This window comes from Molothrus aeneus, chromosome 3 (genome assembly GCF_037042795.1).
Source record: "Molothrus aeneus isolate 106 chromosome 3, BPBGC_Maene_1.0, whole genome shotgun sequence".
NCBI lineage: Eukaryota > Metazoa > Chordata > Aves > Passeriformes > Icteridae > Molothrus > Molothrus aeneus.
This window is the reverse complement of record NC_089648.1, coordinates 108,259,796-108,285,426: the sequence shown is the minus strand read 5'-3', so window position 1 is coordinate 108,285,426 and position 25,631 is coordinate 108,259,796. Positions and strand designations below refer to the sequence as shown.

At 40.7% G+C, this 25,631-nt stretch overlaps 1 protein-coding gene across 1 annotated transcript in view; it reads left to right on the top strand.

Moving 5' to 3' along the window:
* CDC5L (cell division cycle 5 like) overlaps positions 1-24,862 on the top strand; it is a 31,838-nt gene extending 6,976 nt beyond the window's left edge. Inside the window, exons 7-16 of the mRNA XM_066547593.1 lie at positions 601-745; positions 870-1,058; positions 2,407-2,555; positions 4,204-4,366; positions 5,429-5,593; positions 7,210-7,290; positions 7,613-7,858; positions 10,631-10,828; positions 22,263-22,475; positions 24,217-24,862. Coding sequence (XP_066403690.1) covers positions 601-745; positions 870-1,058; positions 2,407-2,555; positions 4,204-4,366; positions 5,429-5,593; positions 7,210-7,290; positions 7,613-7,858; positions 10,631-10,828; positions 22,263-22,475; positions 24,217-24,321 — 1,654 coding nt within the window. The 3' untranslated portion in view covers positions 24,322-24,862. The remainder of the gene's footprint in view (positions 1-600; positions 746-869; positions 1,059-2,406; positions 2,556-4,203; positions 4,367-5,428; positions 5,594-7,209; positions 7,291-7,612; positions 7,859-10,630; positions 10,829-22,262; positions 22,476-24,216) is intronic.
* Positions 24,863-25,631: the final 769 nt, after the last annotated feature.

Here is a 25,631-nt window from a genome sequence, read left to right as displayed (position 1 = left end):
TGCATTTCCCATTACTGCCAAAACTGCATTTTACTGAGTTCAGTGCCAAGTACAATTTGGTTTATTAACTCATGTGGTGTTACTAACTGATTTTTCTTCATGGCTCTTTGTTCAGAGGGTCAGGCAGGAGCTTCAGACTGAAGGTAATGATTTCACTGACTGCCTCCATTGCTGTTTGAAGGAAATGCCATTTTTATTAAAGACTGAAGAGAAATTGGTTCCCACTTTCCACAAAAGAAAATATTCACCTTACCTTAGCAGCTGCTGGAGAAAAAGAGGCTCTTATTTTTACTATCTAAATTCTTGACCTGACATTTTTTATTGATCCAGTGACCCTGTTTATTGTAGTTTTTCAGCCTAAAGCTAAATCTGTTGGCTAATTCCATGATTTAAAAGCATTACACTGCCCTGTAGTATGTTCTGCTTCAAGATCTGCAGATCACATCCAATCACCTACAAGGTGTTCCACTCTTTCTGCAGTGTTTTATTTCAGCATATCCAGTGTTTGAAAAGGGTACAGCCTTTTTGCTCTTGGCTTGTTTGCTTTGCTCTGTAGCTGCTCTGTGTGTTCTGAAATGATCCTGTTTTCCATAATAACAGTGAGAGGGAGGGAAGAGAGCGCAAAAAGGACAAGCAGCACATGAAACGGAAAAAAGAGTCAGACTTGCCCTCAGCTATTCTGCAGACCAGTGGAGTGTCAGAATTCACCAAGAAAAGGAGTAAACTGGTGCTTCCAGCTCCTCAGGTGAGGTGTTTACTGATGATAAACAACTTATAAGGCCAATACCAAACAGTGCTGTTTGTTTTGTCGAATGGATCTCATAGTTACGTTGTATCTTAACTGTGCCTTGGGATTTTCTCCTTCAAAGATATCTGATACAGAACTTGAAGAAGTTGTAAAAGTTGGCCAAGCAAGTGAGATTGCACGGCAGACTGCTGAGGAATCTGGAATCACAAACTCAGCTTCCAGCACTCTTCTCTCTGAGTATAATGTAACCAACAACAGCATAGCTCTGAGGACTCCCAAAACTCCAGCAGCCCAGGACAGGATCCTGCAGGTAGAGTATAAGTGTAAAGGATGGGTTTTAAGTTTTGGAGCAGGACTCAACTGAGTAGAAGGTGTAAGTGCCAGAGAAACACTCCTTAGATTATGTGCAATGTTGGGATTTGAAGCAGTCCCAATCTTCAGGACTCACTAAACAGCATAAAGCAGACCTGCTTCTATTTAATCAAGTGTCACTGTGCTTCAAAACATTCTGATTCTTTTTCTTTTAGTCATATATTGTGTGAAGCTTTTAACCATTCTCCTGGAGTCTTGCATAATTTTCCCTTTCTTGTGTGTCTCTCAGTGCTGAAAATGTATGAGTTCATCTCCTTAAAACAGTGTATTTTATGTTGTCCCACTTCTATTTCAAATAGCAAGTAGTAATTAACTGCAACAATGCAAGAATGTTTTCATAGCACTTTATTGGCTTAAAACTTAGGTGAACCAAAACCTGCCTTTGCAAACTCTGCCTGGATTTTTCAAAAAACTGGTTATGTTGAGTATGTGGAAATGGATGCATTAAGTCAGTGCAGCTAGTGTGTAGTACAAAACAAGACCCCAAAAATCCCACTCCAAAGCAAAAACCCTCTGAGTTGACAATGAGTTGTATTTCAGCAGTTCCATGATAGGACAAAAAAGAAAGTTCCTGGCTCTGCAGATCATAACCTAAGTCTGTGCAATGTTTGCAGGAATGGTCAGGCCCACCTTCAAATGGAGTTTATTATAAATGCCACAGCATTATGCATTTGCATAGGTGGATTAGTGGTCTTCTGGGAATATATTTGCTATTTGCAGTAGTATAATTAGCTCATTTTTAGGAAGACTTAATTCTTCACTGTAATAAGGAAAAATGAAATAAAGAAGGGGGCTGTTCATAAAAGCCTCAGCTGAGTCATGGACCAACAATCTAAATAGTGACCATCTCTTCTGGAACATTGTCTTTGAAGTGCAGTTTGGATAAAGTTGATTGAATTCAGGTTTCAGAGTTCAAGAGTGCTCTTCTATTTTAAAATCAGGATTCTTAGGATTACTTGAGTGTTCAGTCACTAACAGATCTTGGAGATTTATGGAGTCTGGCAAACTGAAGGAAGCTGAAACAATAAGTAACACACTCAGTTTTGCAACTCCAGTTTATAACATATTTTACTGGAAATGATGTTTAAGTGCCTCTCAGTGGAACAGTAGGGTGTATAAATACCAGTGTATGGGTGTTAAAGCTAAGAAATTTTAAACATTTTCCACAAACTGATATTCAAATAACTCTTCTGCTGTTCTGCTGCAGTAGCTGTTCTGCAATTGAATCTGTCAAATGTTACTGTCAATGTCTTGGTGAAGCACTGCTTGTGTTGTCTGTTACACAGGAGGCCCAGAATCTGATGGCTCTCACAAATGTGGATACTCCCCTGAAAGGAGGTCTTAATACTCCCTTGCATGAAAGTGACTTTTCAGGGGTAACACCACAGAAACAGGTTGTTCAGACTCCAAATACTGTGCTTTCCACACCTTTCAGGTAAACAGACTCCTTTTGTGATGGGTGCCTGGGTGGGCATGTGTCTGTTTGGAGATGGGTGAACAGAGCAGATTTTGATGTGTAAAATACTATCATGATTAGACTTTCAAAAGAAACTCACTTTCCTTTCAAGCCCTTGTTGTACAAGTTGCTTCTTCTCTGTGTCTTTAGAAAACTCAGCCATGTCCTCTTCATCTGTGTTCATACAGCTCACTGGAGTTTTGATCCAAAATGTGGCCTTCTGTGGTCTGGAGCAGTATAAATTATTCTGGGCTAATGCAGAGTATAAATAGTAAGCTGGAGTGTCAATTCTGTATGTGGATCCTGGCCTTTCCAAAGTATTACCTTGGAATCAAAGATGTGGGAGGTCCCTCAGCCAAACCCACACTGAATTTTTGAAAAGCTGGAGTAAATATTTTACAAGCCATATATATCCAAAATAAAATATTTCTTATATTGCCAATCTAAATAGTACAGAATTGCTGGTTTAACTCTTACAGTGAACAAATATATTTCCCACAAATGTCAAATAACATACAGCTAAAACATGTTACAACTGGTACATTTTGTGTGTCAGATTTTTCCACTTAGGTTCTAATTTTACTTGTATCATGTTAGTAGGAAAAGTGGAGAATGAAATAAAAAGGACCTTTATAGCTGCTTTTCCAAAGCAGCTTTATTTTGTTCAGAAGCTGTGTGCAAAAGCCCCGATCTTTTAATTAAAAAGAGCAGTTCCAGCAGTGAGTGCTTTTTTTGAAGATCTGTTGGTGTCAGTGTGATGCAAAATGAACGTAGAATTTGACCTGGAGTGATCTGCCTGTTGATTTGTGTTATTTTATATTTTAAAAAGTAGAGATGCTCTAATTTTGTTGTATGGGGTTTTTTTTTGTGGTGTTTTTTTAATTTCTGAAGTTCAGATTTGCACATGTAAATATGTTACCTGTGGGTCAACTTGGCTTGCTTGCAGAAATGCTCTGTCAGTGGGAAAATCCAATCCTTCAGCAGAGGGAAAAATTAATCGATCCATGAGGTAGCCCCTCATTCATGTAGTAGGTCATTGGGATAGAGAACAATATTCCTTCCTAGTCTAGAGGAGAAGCAACCGGGGCCAACAAAATCTAAGACTTAATCCATGTTGTCTAAGGATGCTTAGAAGTAATTATTATAATGTAATTACTTCTTCAATAGTCAGTGAAAGCAAAGAGGTATTTTCGGATGATCCATTCAACTGCAGCATGGGACAGCTGTTGGGCCAGATGATTTCAGAGCAAATGACTTGCCCAGGTGGTGAGGAAATTAGAGCTTGCAATTCAACCCTGGTTACTGCATCCCAGACTTATGCCTGGTGACTGGACAAGCTCCTCTCTCAAAAGCAGCAGTGGGACTTTGTGTTGGTGGAGTTCCTGAAGCTTCTCTTGAAATGATGATGTGCCTAGATTTCAGCTTGATAGGACCTTGGTTGCACCTTGACAGGCTTAAACAATTTATTCTTAGTATTCTTGTAATTACACTTTACAGTTTCACTGCCTCCCAAGAAAAAACTCTAAATTGAATGTATAGACTCTGTTTATGTAACTTTTTCCAACATTCAGGCTTTTGTAAGTAGAGGTCTTTAGTAAAAAACTAATGACTAATTGCACTTCACTAGAACACCCTCTCAGGGGTCAGAGGGCTTAACTCCTCGAGGAGGACTGACTCCCAAACCTGCCCTTGGCACAACTCCTGGGAGAACTCCCCTGCGGGATAAACTGAACATCAACCCAGAAGAGGGAATGGCAGATTACAGTGACCCATCCTATGCAAAACAAATGGTGAGTAGTACTTAAGAAATGGAAATCTGTGCTCTATCAATTTTCAGGGTTTTAGTTCTCATCTGCTGAAAATAATTTTATTTTATAATAAAATGTTATTGCTTCCACCTGTCTAGGGGTCTGTCCTTATCACATAATAAAATACAGTCTTTCTTTAAAAGAACAGAAGTCTTGCCACTTAGAATGGCTTTCAATGTGCTCAGTAAACACACTAAAACTGTTTTTTGGAGAAGACATAGTTAAGTTTCCATCCTATTTCTATCTTTGAAGCTGAGCAGGAAATGCATCTTTAGCAAAGATTCGTTTTTCTTGCAATCCTACACAATCCTCAAATTCCTATCATCTTGACTTCCTGATTTACCTACAGGACCTTTTCATCAGTCTGCTGTGTTGACAACACTGAGCTAAAGGAGTTTAATTTTTGCTGTTAGGAGCACTGGGGTTTGAGATGTTCAGAAATCTGAGTCCCATCCAGACTCTTTCATTACCTTTGGCAACAGATGTTTCCATTCTTGGAGATTCAGCCAGATGGGCCCTGCCAATCAGACATGGTATAAAAGGGCATATACCTAATAGGTAGCACCTTGAGAACTCCTTTTATGTGGCTGATTCTGCAGCCTCGACTGTAGCTTTGGATATCTCCCACCTGAGCTATTGGCAGTTTTCTTTTTGGCTAGCTAAGATATCCACTCTAAGTGTTTGCCATGTTCTCACAAAAATAACTCTTCAACTTCAAAATTCCAGAATTCCTCTTAACTTGAAGGAGAAGGTTTATTTAATGTAGTTATACTTTGGTTCTCTCTTAGCCTTTTTATAGTAAAAGGACTTTTTACTGCTAGAAGGGAAACTGAGGCTTCAAATCCCTGGTGGATTGCCCTGTTTTCCAGATCTGGTGCTTTCTGGCTTTGCAGCAGACTAAGGTGGCCATGGAATAATTAGTGTGTTGTTCCTGTCTGTTAATGCAGATGAGTGGAGTCTGATTGTGCTGTACACAGGGAATTGCACTGCACTCAGGGTATAAATGCAGAAGCATCACATCACATCTCCCTGCTCTTCCCACAGGAGAGGGAGTCTCGGGAGCACCTGCGCCTGGGGCTCATGGCCCTCCCTGCTCCAAAGAACGACTTTGAGATTGTTCTGCCTGAAAATGCAGAAAAGGAACTTGAAGAACATGAAGTAGATGAAACCTTTGTAGAAGATGCTGCTGATATAGAAGCCCGCAAGCAGGTCAGTGTGTGAGATGTGGATGCTGCTTTTTGTGTAAAATAAAATGTGTTCCTAGTATGGTTCCTATAATTTCACACCTGTTCAATGGAGAGGTACAGCTTCTTCTACAGGATAGCAAAGTAAAATTTACCTGTTTTCTCTGCTGCTATCAGAGTATACACACTCAGAGGCCAAATCAATTTTCTCTCTAAATAATTTTCTTAATTTCTTAATGTTATGTATCACATTGTTTTCTACCACGGAGTCCTTCAGAGTGCCTGTGTCCTGCCTGCTGTGTTTGTCCCCCAGAAGACAAATATTTCCTTAAAAGCTTTTTTCTACAATAGCACTTGATTGATTTTAAGCACATAAGAACTGTGCTTTTTTTTCAGTTTCAGGTTATTCTCTCAAGGTTAAAAGTTGCTGTTTGTGAAAGATTAGACAGGTGTATACAAACTCAGGCAGGCTGGTAGCACACAGATAAAAATCTGCCATGCAGGGAATTGGCACCCTTGGCCACTAGCAGAGGATTACCCAGACAGCCAATTCGTGAATGGGTCTTTGTTGTGTTTTGGTTTAGAATCAAGGAAGACTGGACAAAGTACAAGCCTAAAGTCTACCAGTTAATTGGCTGTACTGGCTAGTAACCAGAGATACTTTAAATCTTTCTAAAAACAGTTCCTTTTCTATTTATTGCTAAGCCTAAATTTTGTTTTGCAAATCTCTTTCTATTATATACCTTATATAAATATACATTTTTCATAAAAATAAATGAGATTTTTGAGTCCAGAGAACTTTTTGAAAATGGCTGTGCCTTGACAAGTGAACAAAATATTTTAAAAAATCCTATGCTTTGATCTTTAACTGGGATAAGCATTTCCCAGAATTTGATTCCTCATGTGTCCTATTTGGGGAGGAACATGTTTTATACATGTATTTGTATGTCTTGTGCACACATACCCTAATAAAAAGTCTGAATAAATACAAGTAGTGTATGTGTGTAGAATAGAGGAAAGAATCTTGAGTTGTACCATCATACAAGAGAAGAGCATCCTGCCTTCAAGAGAAGATGTGATGTTGCATGCTGGGATTGGAACATGGAGGATGTTGGTCGTTGTTCCTGAAGTTCCTGACAACACTGGCTTTTCATGTTATTTATTGCTTGAAAGTGTATTGTAAAGAGAAATCTCATGTTTTTCCACTTTAACAAGTATTGCTTTAGTGAAATATGTACTTTAAGTCATTGAAGATGAGAAACAGAGTCATGGCTGCTAATTTAAGAGTCTTTCTTTTCCTGGTGGATTTAATGTCTGAAGAATTAGAGCAGCTGTCACACATAGAGAAATGTGTAAAGAACAAAATCTTGCTGCAGTTGAGATTGAAGGAGAATTTGATGCCTGGAAATGACTTCGGAAGATCTTTTTTCTGTTAAGAGTTAATCTGCTGTGCTCTTCCCATTCACTTTAGAGGCAGTGAATTACGTTGTCATCACATTATTTAGCTCTGGCTTACTAACATGAAGTCTATATACTGGAAGGAATCTTTGCTTCAATAATCAATTAGTTTTTATATCACATACATTCCTAGGCAGCATCTGAGCTACAGTGGCTGCAGTAACACTTGGCTTGTTTGTTTAGGCTCTCCGAGAAGCAGAGCGTGCCAAGGAGCTGAAGAGAATGCACAAAGCTGTGCAGAAGAATCTACCACGGCCCTCAGAAGTAAGTGGAAACAAAATTCACTGTTAAGGGACAAAAATTAAAAATAAAGGCTTTAACCATTATAGGAGGAATACAGTCAAAGGAAATCATGAGAGAGTGAAATCTTTGACTATGCTGATTTTCATGAAGCTTCCCCCACAGAGTTGCTATGTGGTATTTCATCTGCACAGATGTTGAGATTGCTGCATGTGTCACAAGGGTTCTGGCACCTCTGCTGTGGGGTTTAGCTGATACATAAAATTTATACTTGAGTGGAGATACATGAATTTAATATTATCTTTGGTGTATATTATATTTACAAACTTTTTTTATTCCTGGACAGGTCAACGAAACAATACTGAGACCCTTAAATGTGGAACCACCCCTAACAGACTTGCAGAAAAGTGAAGAACTCATAAAGAAAGAGATGATTACCATGCTTCATTTTGATCTTTTACATCATCCATTTGGAGAACAGTTTACTGGTAAGAAAGGCAAAGGCCCAGGATTTGGAAGCAACAATGCTGAGCACATGGCTTACTTGGAACAAAATCCTTATGAGAAGTTCTCCAAAGAGGATCTCAAGAAGGTGAGAATTGTGTGGCCTGAGGAGACCTAAAGTCTCCTTAGGGCATAGTTCTGTAATATTGGAGGAAAAAGCCTACACAGAATTGAGTTGGGAGGTCTCCAGAGGGTTGTATGAAGGGCTGTAGTCATGGAGTTGTTGGGGTTGGAAAGACCTCTCAGATAATCAGATTTGATCATTAACCCAGCACTACCAAGCATTAAGTAAGGATAAGTTAATAAGTAGGGATGATTTAAGTGCACATTCTGCTTTCTGTGAGCTGATGTTAATCTGGGCTTTCAGCAGAATGATGAGGATGCTGTATTTGCCCATAGACATTGTCAATGAGATACAAATTTGAATGTGTTGTGGTTGCTTATCATTTTAAATAAGGGTAAGGGGAATAATACCCCAACAGGTACCATATTCTACTTTGCCATCTCTGTAAATTGCTGTTAAATCATTGAGGCATTAACCAGGTGTAATACCCATCTTCTGCTGCCTCTGAATTTTATTAATCCAGAATCACAAAGCATTTTCTTCAAAACAGCGCAGACTGAATAGGACAATGGTATTCAACTTGTACCTTGGAGCAGCAAATCAAGTTGCTTAATTATGCTTGTCAAGCTCAATAGCTCAATCCAGGCAAGCTGTGCTGGTGCAGAGCCTGCTGGGCTGTGGCAGCTGATCTTGCAGCCATACCTGGTCCAGAAGTGCTGAGCAGGCAGATTGGGCCCTGGCTGGCTGCAGTGAGTGGGCAGCCTGGGCACTGTGTCCTGTTTTGCATTGTAATCCCAAGTTAAACAGCTGCTCTGGACCAGGGTTCCAGTTCAGGGTGTTCATTTATTTAAGCAGCTACAGATGTTGCTTTTTGCTGCCAAGTGACAGATAGGCAATTCTGTGGTTTAGCTCTTTCAAAGAGCTTCACCTGTGAAGCTGTGCCAATAACCTTTGACCAAATGCCTAAAAGAATAAAAATGAATGAAAAGAGCAAAATCACGTGCCACCAAGTTGTCTGTCTCTTTAGACTTGTCCTCTGACAATACCTGTTGTATCTCTGCACCTAAATCCCTTTATACCTTTAAGATGACTCTAAAGATACACAAGCAGATTTTAAATCCATGTCCTTGACCATATCTGACCAATGAATGTAGAGCCTGAAAGGAGAAACACTGAACAGTATGTACTTCCAATTTGCTGTGAAATGAAAAATTATACTTCAAAATCTCTTACCAGGAGACGTTAAAGATGGAAAATACAGTTAGATCATGAATTTCACTGCCCTGCCAGTGTCAGATTGTTCCCTTAGGAATGTTCTCTGAGTGCTTTCTCTGGTTGTTTTGAAGTGCAGCAAGAATCAGGTTTGCTATCACTTCCCTTAGAGACTATTACACGCTCCAGTAGTTTTTGTCTGGAAACTTTTCTTCAAAGTCCCTGGAAGTTCTGTCTCCTAACTGATGGGCAGAAGTTTTTTTGCATCCCTGCTCCTGCTTGCTCTCTAACATTCAGCACAATATTCCCTCTTGTCTAAAATCCAGTTCAAACCAGAAAATTTTCCTATCTCTGTGATCTCATCTGAGGCTTGTTTATTTTGCTTTACTTCATTTGTTTTTAGAACATCTTCATCCTAAAACCCTTTCATAAAATACTCCTTTCTTTTCCTGATGTGCAGTTCTCTTCTGGGAAGGATTAGCAAGGATTAACAGTGGTGCTGGGTAGGGTGTGCTGAGCTCTTGGAGCTGGGAAACACTTCTGGTGTCACAAGTAAATACCCTTAAGTAGTTCCTCACAGTGTACTAATCTTGGCTAATTGAAATCTATAACATTGAGCTTTGTCAGGTGTGGTTGTGTTACTCCTATTTTATCTGTCTTGACCATCAAGAACAAATAATTAATTTTCTCTTCCCCAGTATCTGTGGAATCATCTAATCTGGTGATACCTGAATTTCTACCTGGTCAGTGTGCAGTTACAAAACATAACATCTGCTTGCAGTAAGATAGCTACTGCTGATAGGGAAATTTGTGCTGCACCTGTAAATGCTGTTGAAAGAGAGGAGATGGACATGTTCTTATAAACAATGAAGTCTAGACTGGCAAAGATGCTTTAATTTTTTAGTTATTAATAAAATCAGAAGGACTTGTGTGCCTGTTTCGTTTTGCGGGCCAGGCTCTTTGTCAGAAATATTAAGAGTTGTGAGACCAACAAGAATCTTTTCAGTTCATTGTAAACTTTGAAAACTAAACTGTAAGCAACAGAGTACTCATATATCACCAGTTCTTCAGCCACAGAACAGTGTTAGTTGCAGTCAGAGCTGTGTTTCCTGCAGCAGAACTTACACAGCTCACCCTGGGAATGTTGAGACTTGACTTTCCAGGTTGTGTGGAGAAGGGCAAGAAAAAGGAAATGAAAAGTGATTTTTGTTTCATAGGACAGCTGCTTCTGTCTGTACAGTTCTCCCTCCCCTCAAGGTCCCTGCTTTTATCTCTGTTCTTGTGCAGCAAGATGAAGTATGTCACTGTGCCACAGCTTTCATTAGCCACGCCAGAGTGATGTCAGGTTTGGCCAAATTATATGAAGTGAGGGATAGTTGTGCTGTGAGGAGCCTTCTAGCCTGGGTTTCATTTGTAATCCACAGCATCTGTGTTCGATTTCATAGTTAGCTTAACCTGATGGTGAGCTTTGAGTATGAAAAGAAAAGCTGCCCCCATGAATTGCACACTGAAGGTTTGAAAAGAAGAGAAATTTCCTTGTATCCTGTGTATTGTAACTGCAACTTCTCTCATCCTTTCCAACAGGCACAGGATCTACTGGCACAAGAGATGGAGGTGGTAAAGCAAGGAATGGGGCATGGAGAGCTGTCAAGTGAAGCTTATAACCAGGTGTGGGAAGAATGTTACAGCCAAGTGCTGTACCTGCCTGGACAGAGCCGCTACACAAGGGCTAACTTGGCCAGCAAAAAGGACAGGATAGAGTCACTTGAAAAGAGACTCGAGGTCAGTGTCACTTCTTTCTGCCTTTTGCACCTCCTTTTTTTGAGTTTCCTTGTGGTTTTTTTGTTCTTTTTTCCTTTGTAGGAGTTCAGTCAGGTCTTTTGAAAGGATTCATTTGAGAAGGTTGGTTGTTGAGGAGTTTTCCTAGGGAGTTTTTAGATGTTCTTGAGGTGCTTAAATCGCCTTCTCTCATCTTCCTCCTTACAATATCCCCACACAGAGTATTCCCACACAAAGTTTCTCTCTGCATTGTTGGCTGTAGCACAGCTCATCTACTCCATTCTCTACTGGAGAGAAGGTCAGGAGGTTCTGCTGTCTGTTAATTACATGTGGATTTTTTGATGTTTTCTTAATCTCTGCTGTGAGTGGATCAGATCTTTCTCAGTTTGCACTTGATTGTGGCCAGGATGAGGAGAAACCTCAGAGAATGATGCTTAAAAAAAATATCTCTGTGCCAAAGTTCCTCTCAAGTTCTCTTTCCAACTTAATTTTGGTTTCTGACTGACTATTACATACATGAAGGTTAGATAGTCTTGAATTCTTTCCAGGCTGGCATCTTTTTCCAGTTCCAGAGATTCCTTCCAAAAAAGGGAACAATGGATGTTTGTGATCCCATTTGACTTTCTTTGTCAGAGCCTTTGACACTGATTTCCTTTGCCCATTCCTCTCTCTAGATTTTCACCCAAACGCTCCATACAAAAAACCAAAAATAGACAATGTTCATAATAACAAGTAAGCTGGTCTGAAACAGTTTCTTCCCACAGAACATGTTTGTTCTGACTTGCAGTAAGTCATAAATGTTTTCTAAAATACTGCTTTAGCCTAAAAGTTTCTCTAAATTATGCAGGAATCATATTATTTTTTCCCCATGGTGAAAGGAAACTTTTCAAAATTTTTCTGTATTTAACATCAACATAGCTACTGTTGCTAGAAGTAAACCTCCCCAAACAGCTGCTACCCCAGAAATAACTAGAGTCCAGAAAAGCTGAATTTTCACTTGATTCATACACATGAAATACAACGTGACTGTGTGTTTTGTGAAGTCTGTCAGTCAAGGGCGTTGTCCAGGTGCAGCTCCCACAGTTGTTAGCCCAGCTCCGGGCCAGGAGCAGCTCACCTGCGTGTATCCCGGTAGTAGGGCTTTAGTATGAGCTCCAGAGCCCCTGTCGTGCTGCTGCTCACCCAGCAGAGAGCACCATTGCCCTGCCCAGCGCTGCCTGCCAGACTCTCACTTGCTCTGCTTTCCCAAACCCGTGAGGGAGCTCAGCAGCAGCAGCCTGGCCTGGCAGGCAGCGTGCCAGAAGTCAGAGGGCTGCACCTAATTTGTGTACAAATCCTTTTGAAATTTAAATATCTTAGGTCCAAAACGACGTTAGAAGGGCATTATTAAAGTTGCAAAGTCAAACAGTCCAAGTTAGGGAATGCACGAACAGCCTTAATTTGCCTGTGCATATGCTTTTTGAGACAGTCTTTAATTTCATGATTGCAGCCTAGTTTTTCCACAGACTCATTTACTGCACAGGGTGGATGGTACTTGCTTAATGAGTAGCTCTTGAATATTTTGTTTTCTCTTAATTGTTTGGTGTGTGGCCCTGTGCCTTTATCCTGTGCACTGTTTCTGCAGTCTAAATTGGTTACTTCTGTGTGGGCTTTCTTGGGCTGTTGATTTCTGTCCTTCTCTTCCCAATATTTGAATGAGTAGTTGGTGATGGGATGCATATTAAGGATACTGAAGCAAAGTAAGGTCAAGTTTATCATTTATCAAGCTCATGTATGTTTGTTCTAAATGGTCTTTGCTCTGCAGTCATAAGACAGTCACCCAGGAAGCAAAATACAAATCTGAGGTCTTGCCAAAAAAAAAAAAAAAAAAGAAAGGTTTTATTTTCTGCCAACATTGCATGGGACTCTGTGAAAGACACTTAACAAAATTCTGTTAGCTGTGTCCCATCAAGCTTAGAAAAGTGATCCTGCCTCTCTGCCCTGCCTGCTGAGGCACATCTGGGGTGCTGTGTCCAGTTCTGGGCTCCTCAGGACAAGAGAGACATGGAGCTCCTGGAGTGGCTCCAGTGCTGGGTGGCAAAGATGATGGAGGGACTGGAGCATCTCCCTGATGAGGAAAGGCTGAGGGAGCTGGGGCTGTTCAGCCTGGAGAGGAGGCACAGCTGAGAGGGGCCCTCAGCCCTGGGTGTCCCTGTGTGCAGGGAGGGTCAGAGCAGGGCCCAGGCTCTGCTCCAGGGCCCAGCAATGGCACCAGAGGAACGGGCAGGGACTGATCCCAGCAAGTTCCACCTGGACAGGAGGCAGAACTTCTTTCCTGTGCAGTGACCAAGCGTTGAACAGAGACCAGAGAGGATGTGGAGTCTCCCTCACTGGAGATATTCCAGAACTGTCTGGACACAATCCTGTGCCCTGTGCTCTGGGATGACCCTGCTTGAGCAGGGAGGTTGGACCAGATGAGCCACTGTGGTCCCTTCCAACCTGACCCATCCTGTGTCTGTTATCAGTCACTGCAGTCATGAGACTCTGGCTAATGTAGCTACATCCCCTGGGAGCTCAGAGTGCTGCTGGATGAGACTCATAGTGCAATTCCACACACAATCCTGCTCTCCCATTTTCCTGTGTTGCAAAATTCCACCCCAGTGGGGCTGGCAGAGCCCCATGCCTGCAGGTGTAGTGAGCACTGTGCTGCCTCTCACAACTCACTGTTGTTGAGTGCAGGTGGACTCTGCAAAGTTAAATTTGACCTGAAAATCTCTCCCAAGTGTGTGCAAAATGCAGTTTAGTGCAGCTCTGTGACTTGACCCTAAAAGGCCCTTCCTAAAAGGAAGGTTTTTTAAGCATAGCTCACCTGCTGAATCATTTCTTAAACAATAAATAAAAAGCGTAGCAGTTTAATGAACAAATGAATATGCAATAAAAAAGCACAGATTTTTTTTTCCTACCCCATTCTCAGCAATGACAAAACCCACCTTCATTTTAATGTTTTTCCAATTAAAATTGTCTGAAAGCAGTATCAGTTGAAATAGATATTTTAATGGGAAGTATCAGGCAAGCTTAATGAAACACAGGGATATTAGATCAGCTTTCGGTACCCCAAGACACTTGCTCATACTCTTAGCTGTCTTTGTGAGAAGAGTAGAAATTGTGAAACAGAATACACCAGCAGCAGCAACTGATGTTGGTCAGTTTTGGGGGCTGCTTCTTCCCATTTCTAGTGCACTAAGATTTTTAGAGGGAAAAAACCATGAGAGTGTAGTGATATTTGGCACAGCTGCACATGGGGAAGTCACTGTCTAATACTTCCATATGGGGCTGCTGACACCCTGCAGATCCTGTGCAGAAAAACCAAGCTGTTTCTGGGTCTGTCTTCGTCACTCAGAGATTCCTGGCTGGATTGATGGTGTGGACACACACTCATCTTCCTCTAATTGTCCTGTTCTCACTGCCTGAGTGGTTTAGTCGTGGCATTCTATGTTGACATGACATTTATCTTTCTCAAATGGATGCTGATATCACAAACAGATTTGTGCTCTTATTGATGGACTTGAGGAAGCAAAGTGGAGCCGTTGTGGAGAGCTTCTGTTTGGCTGGGTATCCTGTCCAAGCATCATCAGTAATGCACAGCTCATCAGTAGTTCTGATGTTGGAGTGTACTGCTGTATATTAGTAATACTTTTCATTGCTCTGTTTTGAGGGTTTTGGACTCCTTGAATGTGTTACTTAATGTAGGTTAAGAGTGTTAGAAGATTAGTATGTGAACTTCCTTGCATTACAGATGGGGAGTTTCAGGTCTGTGCAGGTGAATCTCTGTGACCTCAGTGTTTGTGGCTCTGGTACACCTTAGATTTGTGGAATTTTCTGATCTTTCCAGTAGCTTTAGAAATCCAGAGCATTTTTCCAAGGTTAGGCTACACTGCAGAGCAAGTGATTTCAGAAATTGAAGTTTTCTGATGCTTGCAGTTGTGTTGAGTAATGGCTTCAGTTTTCTGCAATACCTTTTGCTCCCTCCTCTTCCAAACAATACATTTATAAAGAAAAGCGTTCCTACTAACATATGTTAAACTGGGAACATTATAAGATAAAATGAGATAGTAAAGGCATCTATTTAACAAGCTAGTCGCTTCCCTTTGTAGTTCACAACATAGAAACCTCCTGCCATCTTTACTTTTCCTTTGAAGACAGTTAATGAAGTTGGCTTGCAGAATACAAATACTTTAATTAAAATTGTTGTAGTTATCATTATCATTTCAGTTGATTACTAAATTATAAATGCTATTGAAAGCCTACAGGGGAAAAGTTCAAGATACACTGTATATGCAAAATCTAGTAAATTAACTATTCTTTGCAGTATCCAAGATACATCAAGGTGATCATTTATCAAAGTGCTGATGTTTGCTTTTAATTGCAGCCCAAGTCCCCTGAATTAATTCAGATTAAAAACAACTTGCTTAGGTGGAGTTTTATAGGATGCATGGTACACTCTGCTGCAGGGTGTATCACTTCAGTTTATTGGAGTTTGTATTTTAATTTCTCTCTAGTTTATGTGCTAAACTTTGCAGTTTCTTTTGCATTTTCAGGTGTGCTGGTACTCAAAAAGCACTCATAGAAAATAAGAGATTTTATAGGACTAGGAACAGAGAAATTACTCACAAAACTAAAATATGGTGAAAATTCTGAGTAGCATTGCTTTTATGGTCACATGTTTTATTTTGTGCTAATGTCTTGCATTTGTGGAATACACTTCTTTTAATAAGGTCTGTTGGGAATGTAGTTGGCACCAGAGGATGACAGCAGAGAGGCATCAGGGGTCTTCACTGTCAGATTGTTCAGAATCTGCAAACTTAGTGTGCTTAGGAATAAAGGTCAGCATTGACAAAGCTCTCATTGCAAAGGCCTTTGCACACCCTCACTGTCCAGAGCTGAGTGCTGCCAGGATCACCATGGAGCTTCTGCTGTACTGAGAGGGAGCCAGGCTCTTTGGCAGCTCCTCTATTGCCTGAGCTTCCACAACCTTGTCAGCCCCTAGAAGAGGCCACTGCAGGCACTCTGATTGTGCAGGAGTGGTGTTTGAAGGTAATTACACTGTGCTGGCTGCCCTCTGACCTCACCAGACACTGCAATGACCCATGTTTGCTTGTGTTTAATCAAAGCTCTTGGCCTCTGGTGGGTGTTGCTGTCTGTGATCTTAATGCAAGGCTTTTCTTTCCAATGAGTGGTAGAGAGTTTCCAAAAAAGTTTAGTAAAAATAAATTAATTAATTTTTCATCCTAAACTATGCTCTTCTAGACATGCTTCTGCTGTGATTGAGATAGGATCCTTGAATCATTAAATTTGGAAGACCTCTAAGATCACCAAGTCCAGTCATCAACCTTATACCACCATCTTGTTCACCTCTAAAGCATGTCCTCAAGTGCCATATCCACACATTTTTTGAGCAGTTACAGGGATGGTGACTTCACCTCTCCCCTGTTCAGCCTGTTCCAATGCTTGGCAACCCTTTCCATAATAAAATTTTTTCCCAATATCCAGTGTAAACCACCCCTGATGCAATTTGAAGCTATTTCCTCTCATCCTGTCATTTGTCACCTGGGAGAAGAGACTGACACCCACCTCAGTACAACCTCCTTTCTTTGTAGGGAGCATACATGGGTATCACTCATAAAACTGCTGGTCTTACAAGCAGTTTTCAAATAAAAATCTTCAAAGTGAACTTTAATGTCATGGCTGTAGACCAGCAAAGACTACTGACTTACACAGTAACTTTCCTAGATTATTCTAGTTCTAGCTGGATGCTGTGAGCCCCTGTAGGAACACTTGCTTTTCATATACCCTGTATTGTTTTTACTCAACAGTCACACTGACTCATGGTGTTTGAAGACAAGTCATTATAATTTCTGGAACAATACTTCAGGGGGAGCATGCTCTTGGGTCATTAAATTTGGCTGTGAGTAGAGAGAACAGTGTTCTGCAGATATCACTAAGTCATAATGGTACATGATCTACGTGACAAAGTACAATATAGGAGTTTATCTGGGGCTCCCCTAGTAAACTGGGAAAAGGCAGCTTTATATTGCTATGCAAGCTTTGAACATCTGGTCTAGTTTCAGTTGGGAAGTTGTAGTCGCTTACCAGCAGTGCCTTAAATTGAAGATTTTTTTTAAGTGAATCCATAAAAAATTTACTGTGATCCCAGTCAATTAGAATGAATTTCTTTTTTTTCATGTCTTACCAGCTACAAGCTCAGTCCCTCTTTGACTGCTCTGACCCTGATCAGCACCTTTACTTCATGATCCTCATTCTCCCTCGTACATTAAGTAGAGCATCTTACTGGAGGTGAGGTGTTCAAGGCCAGCTTGGGCTTGGATTTGGGCTTGGAGCAGCCTGGTCTAGTGGAAGGTGTTCCTGCCCATGGCTGGAGGGTTGGAATGATTTGATCTTTCAGGTCCCTTCCAACCCAACCCATTCTCTGATTCTGTGATCTTTAGTGCCACAGCAGAAATGTGAAATTGTGTCAAGCCCGTGAAGTGGTTTTGGTCAATGAGCTTAGCTAATGGTTAATAAATTGAGGCCTTATTGTTCTACACTGGACGTGCAATTTTGGTTTAATACTAACTCCAAGCCTCAGTTTCCAAGAGTTGACTTATATTTTACTAACTTGGGGGTAACTCAGGCAGGGCTCTACAGAGAGTTTTGCCTGGTCAAACTCTAGACAGATAAACCAGTGTTTCAAGCCAAAAATGGAGAATTTTGTCCAAGAGCTTGGAACTGAAAAAGCATTTTGAAGTAGAGAAATTAATGACTTACTTTTAAAGTATACTATTGTTGGGTGCAGCATAAGTTTGTAAAGGCAGATGACCCCAGCATGGCCAGAGGATTCTGTAGTGTGGGGTTCTTGTCCCTGAAGTGGTTGGAAATGCCTGGCCTGGAGCACAAGCTGCTGTCGAGCTGAGCGCTCTCACTGCAGACACTGCAGCTGAGCCAGCATGAGCCAAGCTCACAAACCTGCCATTCCAATTAAGTCACTCCATCTCCTGCCAGCAGAACTGAATTTGGGAGGGCCATGTGTGGGTCTGAGGTGAGGAAGGAAGTTGCAGTAACATTTAGAGTAGTCCTATGTATGTTCCAGGAGTGCTCTGCTCAGCCGGCGTGGCTGAAGCTGGCAGAGGATTTCTGTGCACAAGCGAGGCAGCTTTGTGATGATGTTGATTCTCCAAGGTCACGGAACAGGTTGGTTTACTTTGACTGTGCCTCTGCTCTGAACATGTAGCAGTTTTTCTTCCATGTTTGTTTAATCCATCCAGCGTGATTAGGAAGATCAATTAAAAGACAAGAGAGCTTAATGCTGTTCAGGGATTACCAGAAGCTCCACATTAAAGGGAAGGAAAACAAACCAGTCAGTACAGCAAAAAACCCTTGGAACTGAGGAGGGGTGTCCTCAGTAGACCTGGTGAGATGAGAATTCTGAAAATGAAGTTTTTAAAGCAATTGAGCTCTTCCTTCCTCAGGGTCAGTTTTTCTTAAATCTTTCCCAGTGGATGTTTGTTCTCATAAGGAGTCCTTCTCTGTCCTTTCTTGTCCTTAGTTAAACCTTACAACTAACATCTAAAATTCCCTTCCCAAATTTAAGTCCCTCTTCCTTTCTCAGTAGCAGTAAGAACAGATGAATTTTTCACAATTAACTTTGGGATATTTAAAGCAGGGTGTTGTGTCTTCTTTTTCTCTTTTTTTGTTCAGCAGAGGAAAAACAAATCAAACAAACCCTGGTTTTCCAGTCAGTCTCCCTTTTCTAGATCATGTTTTATAAACCTCTGGTTATGTCTGTTGCTCTTTTGGCTCTTTTGTCTGCTGCTTGTTTTGGTTTCTCTTCCTTGGTTCTCTAGTGCGGTACTGAAAACTGAACACCACTTTACAAGTCATGAGGGAAGCTTTTACATTGGAGATTTGGGATGGGATGAGGCTCTCACACTTGCCTTAACACCATATATCATCTTACCCCGTGTCTGTACATGCTGTTCTCATTTTGCTGTTGCTGGTATAAAAGTCAGCAGAACCAAAGCTAGCCAAGGAACAGTACAAAATAAATAAGTGGAGAAATCTTTCAAATATCTTTACTCTTTCTGTTAGGTTCAGGGGGAAATGGTTGTCAGATTTTACTCAAATCTATTTCTTTGCTTTAAGCAAATAATGTAGACTACTGTTTAAACACACCTCTTCATAACTGCTTGGAATTTTTAGCTTGGTATCTGAGCCTTAAAATTTTATGAAGCTTGAACTCAAATTATATGCAGTTGTTGGCACTAATGCAGCAGTCAGCAATTTTTAATAAATAGTATTTGTTACAAAAGCTGAGACCTCCTTTTGACCTTCTCATAGTAGGTCCTAAAATTTTGTAGTTGGGAGGGAGGGGAAAAGGTGGTGAGTGTTCACATTTCTCCCTAAGCAGAGAAGGAAGAAAGGGCTGTTATTTCTGGTTTTAGAAACCTGGGAGGCTTTTTTCTTTTCTTTTTCTTGTCTTTTCACAGCAGTGGGGCCTATGATAATCCAAGATGGGACAAAGAACTGAGTAGGAAAGCAATATAGGAACATATAACCTAAGGAGCTCTAGTAGTTAAGAGTCCAATATCCAGACCAACTCAGAAATATTAAGTCAAATTCTCTGAAAATTTCAAGAGTGCCTAAATAATTGGGGTCTGATACTCTAATAAGTATTAGACTTGAACTGGCTTTGTTAGAAGCTTTAAATTTTAAAATGCTTTATTATATCTAACACTTTCAGATAGTACACACTTGGGGTGGGGTTGATCTACCTGGTCTTGGATAACAGGGTCTGAACAGACAGTTTGTACTCCCATCACCATCAGTGAAGAGTCCTTCACTGAGCTGTTTAATCTTGTCCCAAGGCCCTGGATCAGATGAGCCATGCTCTGGAGTTGCCAGTTTCTCTCCTGATGACAGAAAGATCTCCTGTGACAAACCCAGATGTTCATGTCTAAAGCCAAGCAAAGTGAATCCCACCTGAAGAGTGTAAAATTGTGAGACCAGGCCAGTACTGCCACTGCTGGTGGTACTTGGAGCATGGGGATACTTCAGGGCTTGTGACCACAGTGCCCTGATCCAGTCTCTTTTCTGTATGGTGGGGATAGTGCTGATAACTCTTATTTATGCCCTCAGGTACTCAGTGTTTAAAATTTTGTTAGAAAATCAGATTGTTGAGAGATCAAGGTATCACAGAATAGTTTGGCTTGAAGGGATCTTCAAGCTCAGCTCCTTCCAACCCCCTGCCATGGGCAGGGACACCTTCCACCAGCCCAGGTTGCCCAGAGCTCCATCCAGCCTGGCCTTCAGGGATGGGACAGACACACCTCTGGGCAACCTGTGCCAGGGCCTCGCCACCCTCACAGTAGAGAATGAGATCTTCACTCAGGATGACAGAAGGGTGGAACTTCTCTAAATGGTCTTTTTTAGTCTTCTCTGAAGAGCGACATTGCAATGGGAGTTTCATTTCATACCAGCCATACTCTACATTGTCTGTAATGCTGGGAGCAACATGGACAGTTGATCTTTCTTACATTAGGCCTCTGTTACAAAATTCTGTTTGCCTGTGCATCCATCTATTCCATGATCTCTAAATGTCAGTGGTGCTCAGCACACATTTTTCATCCAAGAAACAGTAATTGGAAAATAGTTCATTGACCGCACAGCTGTATTTGTTGTTGCAGTAATAGCATATTATTTACCAATGAAGACATTTAAAGCTTTCATACTTTTCCATCAGAGAGTATCCTCACAAATCCCTAATCTATTTATTTAATTTTCTCTAGATTTATATAAATATTGAAAAAGAGGCGCCTTTCTGTATGCTTAAAGCACCTTGGGCATAGCTTAAGTCTACATTGCCAGCAGAGTTTGAAAAGCGTAGCAGTCTGCATGGCTCTCCCCAGGAGCAAACTAGACAGCTCAGAAAGTCAAATTTCACTTTCACTCACCCATTAACAGTTTGCTCCCTTGACCATTCACTTTGTTTATCTCTGCACCACCAGCTAAAACTGTTCTAAATGAGTGAATAAATTGTTAAGGAGTAGGAGGGCACGTTACAGAAACCTGCAGCTGTGTAACAGAGGGTACTTCAGTGCAGTTGGAGGGCTGATGAAATGCACTTTGCAGTAGCTTGGTGTGTGAGACTGTGATGGCTGACTGTAGTTATCACTGTGAAGGGCAGATCCCTCTTCACTAGCTCCTCCCCAAAGGAGTTCTGTTTCATTGGTAATAAATGAGATATTGAGTAATTGTAGCAGTGAAAAGGTGCTGCATTTTGGTTGATGATTGGTAATTTCTTTGTATATGAGAACATTCACCAGCAAAGCTTTGATTTTTAAAGAAATGAGGCAAGGATTGGTGACTCAGACACTGTGGTTCTGAATTAGCCTTTATATTTTAATACTTGAGAAACTTTCATATCATATTTCATGTTGTGCACTAATATATCATTAAGTGTGGCAAAAATCAAAATATGAGAAGTTCAGTTTTTTCTTGAGCTTGGCATTCTTCACACAGTCCTTTCTAAAAAAAATTTTTGTTTTGTTGGGTTATTTTTTTTAAGGAGGTATCATTAAAAAAGCCTCAACAAGGAACTTTATGTCCCTTTTGAGAGATGTGAGCTGTCACACCTCTCCACAGTTGTGCTCAGTGGTGGAGGCCTTTGTTCTTTCTTGGTTTCAGAGGATCACAAAATGGCCTGGGCTGGAAGACACTGTGAAGATCATCTCATTCCAGTGCCTGCCATGGCAGGGACACCTTCCATATCCCAGGTTGCTCCAAGCCCTGTCCACCATAAACTTGAACACTTTCAGGGATGGGGCAGCCACAGCTTCTCTGGGCAACCTGTGCCAGAGCCTCCCCACCCTCACAGGCAACAATTTCTTCCAAATATTTAATATAATTTAATCTTCATTTTTAGGCCATTTGTGATTGGGATTCAGTGTTAAAGATTTCTTTGATGCCTTTAAAAATTCTGATAGCTATTTCATTCTTTTAGTGCCCATATAATTTTACCCCAGGTGGGAAAATACACAAAGACTTCTGTTACCTTTGGTATTTATAAATGTTTTATACAACATTTATAACATATTAACACAGAGCTGTTCAGTTATTGGTGTTGTGTCCCAGGTGACAGAATTTTGTAATTTGTGCCACTTGTCTATTTATGGATTTTGTCTGGATTACAGTTTTATGTCTATTATTACAAGATTATGTCTATTACAAAGATTTTAATCCAGAAGTCTAGATAGTTGTAAAATGTGCAATATGATTATTTTAATAGAAATCAAAGAACTTTATCAACTCAACACCATTCCACAGATACATTTTTACTTATTTTTTCCCCTCTGGACTTCTGAATTCTGGGTAACTAAAGCAACTCTTGGGTTCCTTCTGGCAGATCAACAGAGGCCACATGACCACTGAAGCCAAGAGGGCTGCCAAGATGGAGAAGAAGCTGAAGATCCTTCTTGGTGGTTACCAGTCTCGAGCAATGGGGCTCATCAAGCAGCTGAATGATCTGTGGGACCAGATCGAGCAGGCCCACCTGGAGCTGCGCACCTTTGAGGAGCTGAAGAAACACGAGGATGCTGCCATCCCTCGGAGACTGGAGGTGAGATTCTAAAATCCAGTACCTGAGGTCACACCACAGGCACCTTGTGGTAAAGATGTTTTTACAAGGCACGAGCTCTGACCTGTAGGAGCGTCGGGGGGTAGGACAGTCGGGACGGACGGAGACGAGAGATCCCTGAAGCCACGTGGTGGAACTTGGGGTTTATTGCAGAGGGCGTGGGTGCAGGGCCCTGCTTGGAGCTGCCAGCCACAGCTCAGAGCAGGCCTGAGAGAAGTAAAGATAGTGGTAAAGAGGATGAGAGAGAGAGAGAGGATGAGAGGATAAGAGAGTGAGGTTCCCATTACAATACAATAAGTCTTCTTCTGTGTTGAACATTCTAATTCTCACTAAGCAATCTAGTACAAGATACAAATCCTATAGCATTTACATACAGCCTATAAGAATCATTACATTACCATACTGTGTTACATTTTAAATCCTAAAAACTCCTCTTTGGACCCCTTCTGCCAAGCTAGTAGGGTCTGCTCTGACTTTTGGACCTGTCTGCAAGCAGAGGGTGTTGTTTCATCAAAAGGGGATTACCTTCAGCCAGCCACACCATTGTTTTCCAGTTGTTCAGTAACTAAGGTATCTCAAAGCTTGCTTTCATTTCAATCTTGCTTATAGTTTCCATATTCTCAAAATCTTTTGCCAGGCAATCATATTTATAAGGCTTTCCTGTTTCATCTTCCCCAACACTGACCTTAACAGCATGAGTTGATATCAAGTTTTTAATGCTCTCTTAAAATCATACTTTTGGCTGTTACCAGATTCCTCTGTCTTTTACTTCAGTATCAAAGATTCTGTGATACACACATTAGAGGCTGGGACTAATCTGGCAGTGTGTTCTTTAACTTTAGGGTTTTTTTATTTCCTTGTGTGGTTTATTTTATAAGTCTTCTGCAATGCGTATCAGCACAAGTTTCATCTCTCTCTTGATTTGGTTTGTTTCAGTTTTAATTACTCTTAGAGCTTTAGGTAAATGTAAAACTTATCTAGAATCTCCTTCTTCCTTAAAAGCCAGCAGACTAAATGCTGGTATATACCTGAAATCACTACCTTGGAGCCACTTTTCTTAGTTTAAGGATCTCCAGGATATTCTCCTTTTATTCAGCTAATGAGACAACCTTTAATCAAAACTCAGTCCTAGGTTTGAACCAGCACCAGCCTTTCTTTCCAAGGAATAAGTGTTCACCTGAGCACAATTTTTATTGTAATGTGGTTTTCCTCCAGAACAGAGGCTTCCATTGAGGCTTAGATATTCTCAACTACTTGCTAAAAAAAGATAAAATGCATCAGTTCTTAAAACTGATTTTGTGAATATGATTTAGATAATGCTGATAGATGTGTCTACAGACTCAGAAGTGATTAATTGATTTACTGAAAGATAACAGTTAAAACATACTAAATCACTTGATAGCTGCTAATAGCACCTGTTTTTAGTAAATGGCAAGGTTCCAATTTGAAGTCGCTCCTTTTGAAGCATTTGATCTTAACTGCTGTCAAAAACAGGGTGAGCTACCTGACATTTGAAATAAGATAACTGTGATTCTTGATACTTTACATCCACTGCTCTGTTTTACATTTTTATTTAAAGTAAGTAATTTCAGCAATGTTGTGTCTTAATTCTGAGCTCTTCCTCTGGAGGAACTAAAATACAGCCTTTGGTGATGATCTTCATGGGTGTGACTGGTGGAAAACTGACTGACTGACTGGTTGTTTGATGATGTTTTCCTTACAGTGTCTGAAGGAAGATGTGCAGCGACAGCAGGAGAGAGAAAAGGAACTCCAGCAGCGATTTGCTGACTTCATGTTGGATAAAGAGACTTTTCAAGCAAAGTATTAAAGCGCAAAATTCCATCTGTCACTGATGCAACATTTCTAAAGTGTGCAGATACTTCTCCAGCAGCTTTTGCCAGCAGTTGCAGAAATCAAGTGTAGTCTGCTGTTTCCATCCATCTTGTCAAGTTTTGTTCCTTCAATGGACTATTTCAAATGCTCTAGGTATGAATAGCTCTGGCCAGTGTTAAAAATGGGATTGAAATGTCCAAAATTTTATTGAAAGAAAAGAAAAATCACTCTGGTATGATTTTAGCCATGTCTTCATTTGCTAGGGTTATCACATTATTCCTAGTGTTTTACCAGTCTTAAGACCTGTAAGATACATGCAGAATAATGTCTTTTGAATAAATCTGGAATGTTAAAAAACAATGAAGTAATAATGTCTGTCTTTTGACTAAAATTGAATCTTCACCTACCCCTGCCCTCCTTTGTTTTTCTGGTCTTCCCTTCCCCCTGCTGCTGCCTTTATTTTCCATGAATGATTTGTAATAGGAATTACCTGTTCAGGATAGTTGATGTCCAGATAATAAATACCATGTTCCCAACTCTTCTCTGTGCCTGTGAATAAACACTCCCAGCTTTATCTAGGTGCTCTAATGGTCATACTGGCATAATCTCCCCATCCTGGACCCATGCAGGGATAAATTTTATAAAGACACCCAGCATGGCCTAATACCTAATGGAACCATAGATTTCAGTAGAAAATGTACTGTTAAATTTTCTAAGTATTAATTTTTATAAATCATCTACTACTTTGTGTCCCATGGTGTGGGGTAGGAAAGAAGGTCTGTGTTTTCTCCTCCTTTCACCACATCCCAACAGGATTTAAGTGTCTCATTGCTTTGTCTTGAAGGGTAAGGATAGAATTATGGAAAGGTGGGAATGTGCCTACACTTTGGGTTTTTTGAGCTATAGTTTGTGGAAAGGCACAGGGAAAAAGGCAAAACTGTTGTTAACAGCATAAAATTCAGCAATTAAATACATCCAGTAACATGCATCGTGCAATTTTGCTTGGATAGATTTGAAATTTAGATGGGGATTTTGCTGTCTGGAATTTTACCAGATTGCAGTGTCATTTTGCTTTGGCTTTGGAAATGTTACTGGGGAACACTGTCAGGGCTGTGCCTGTGTAGCTCTGTCAATGCCATCCATAGAGGTTAATGATTATCAGATTTTTTAAAATGTAACCTGGGTGAGTCCTGCTGTCACTGACAGGAGTAGGGACACAGCCAGCCTTGGAATAGCTTTCCCTTTACTCACCAGGACATCATTCTTCTGAAGTATTAATGCAATTATAGACTACATTCTTCTAAA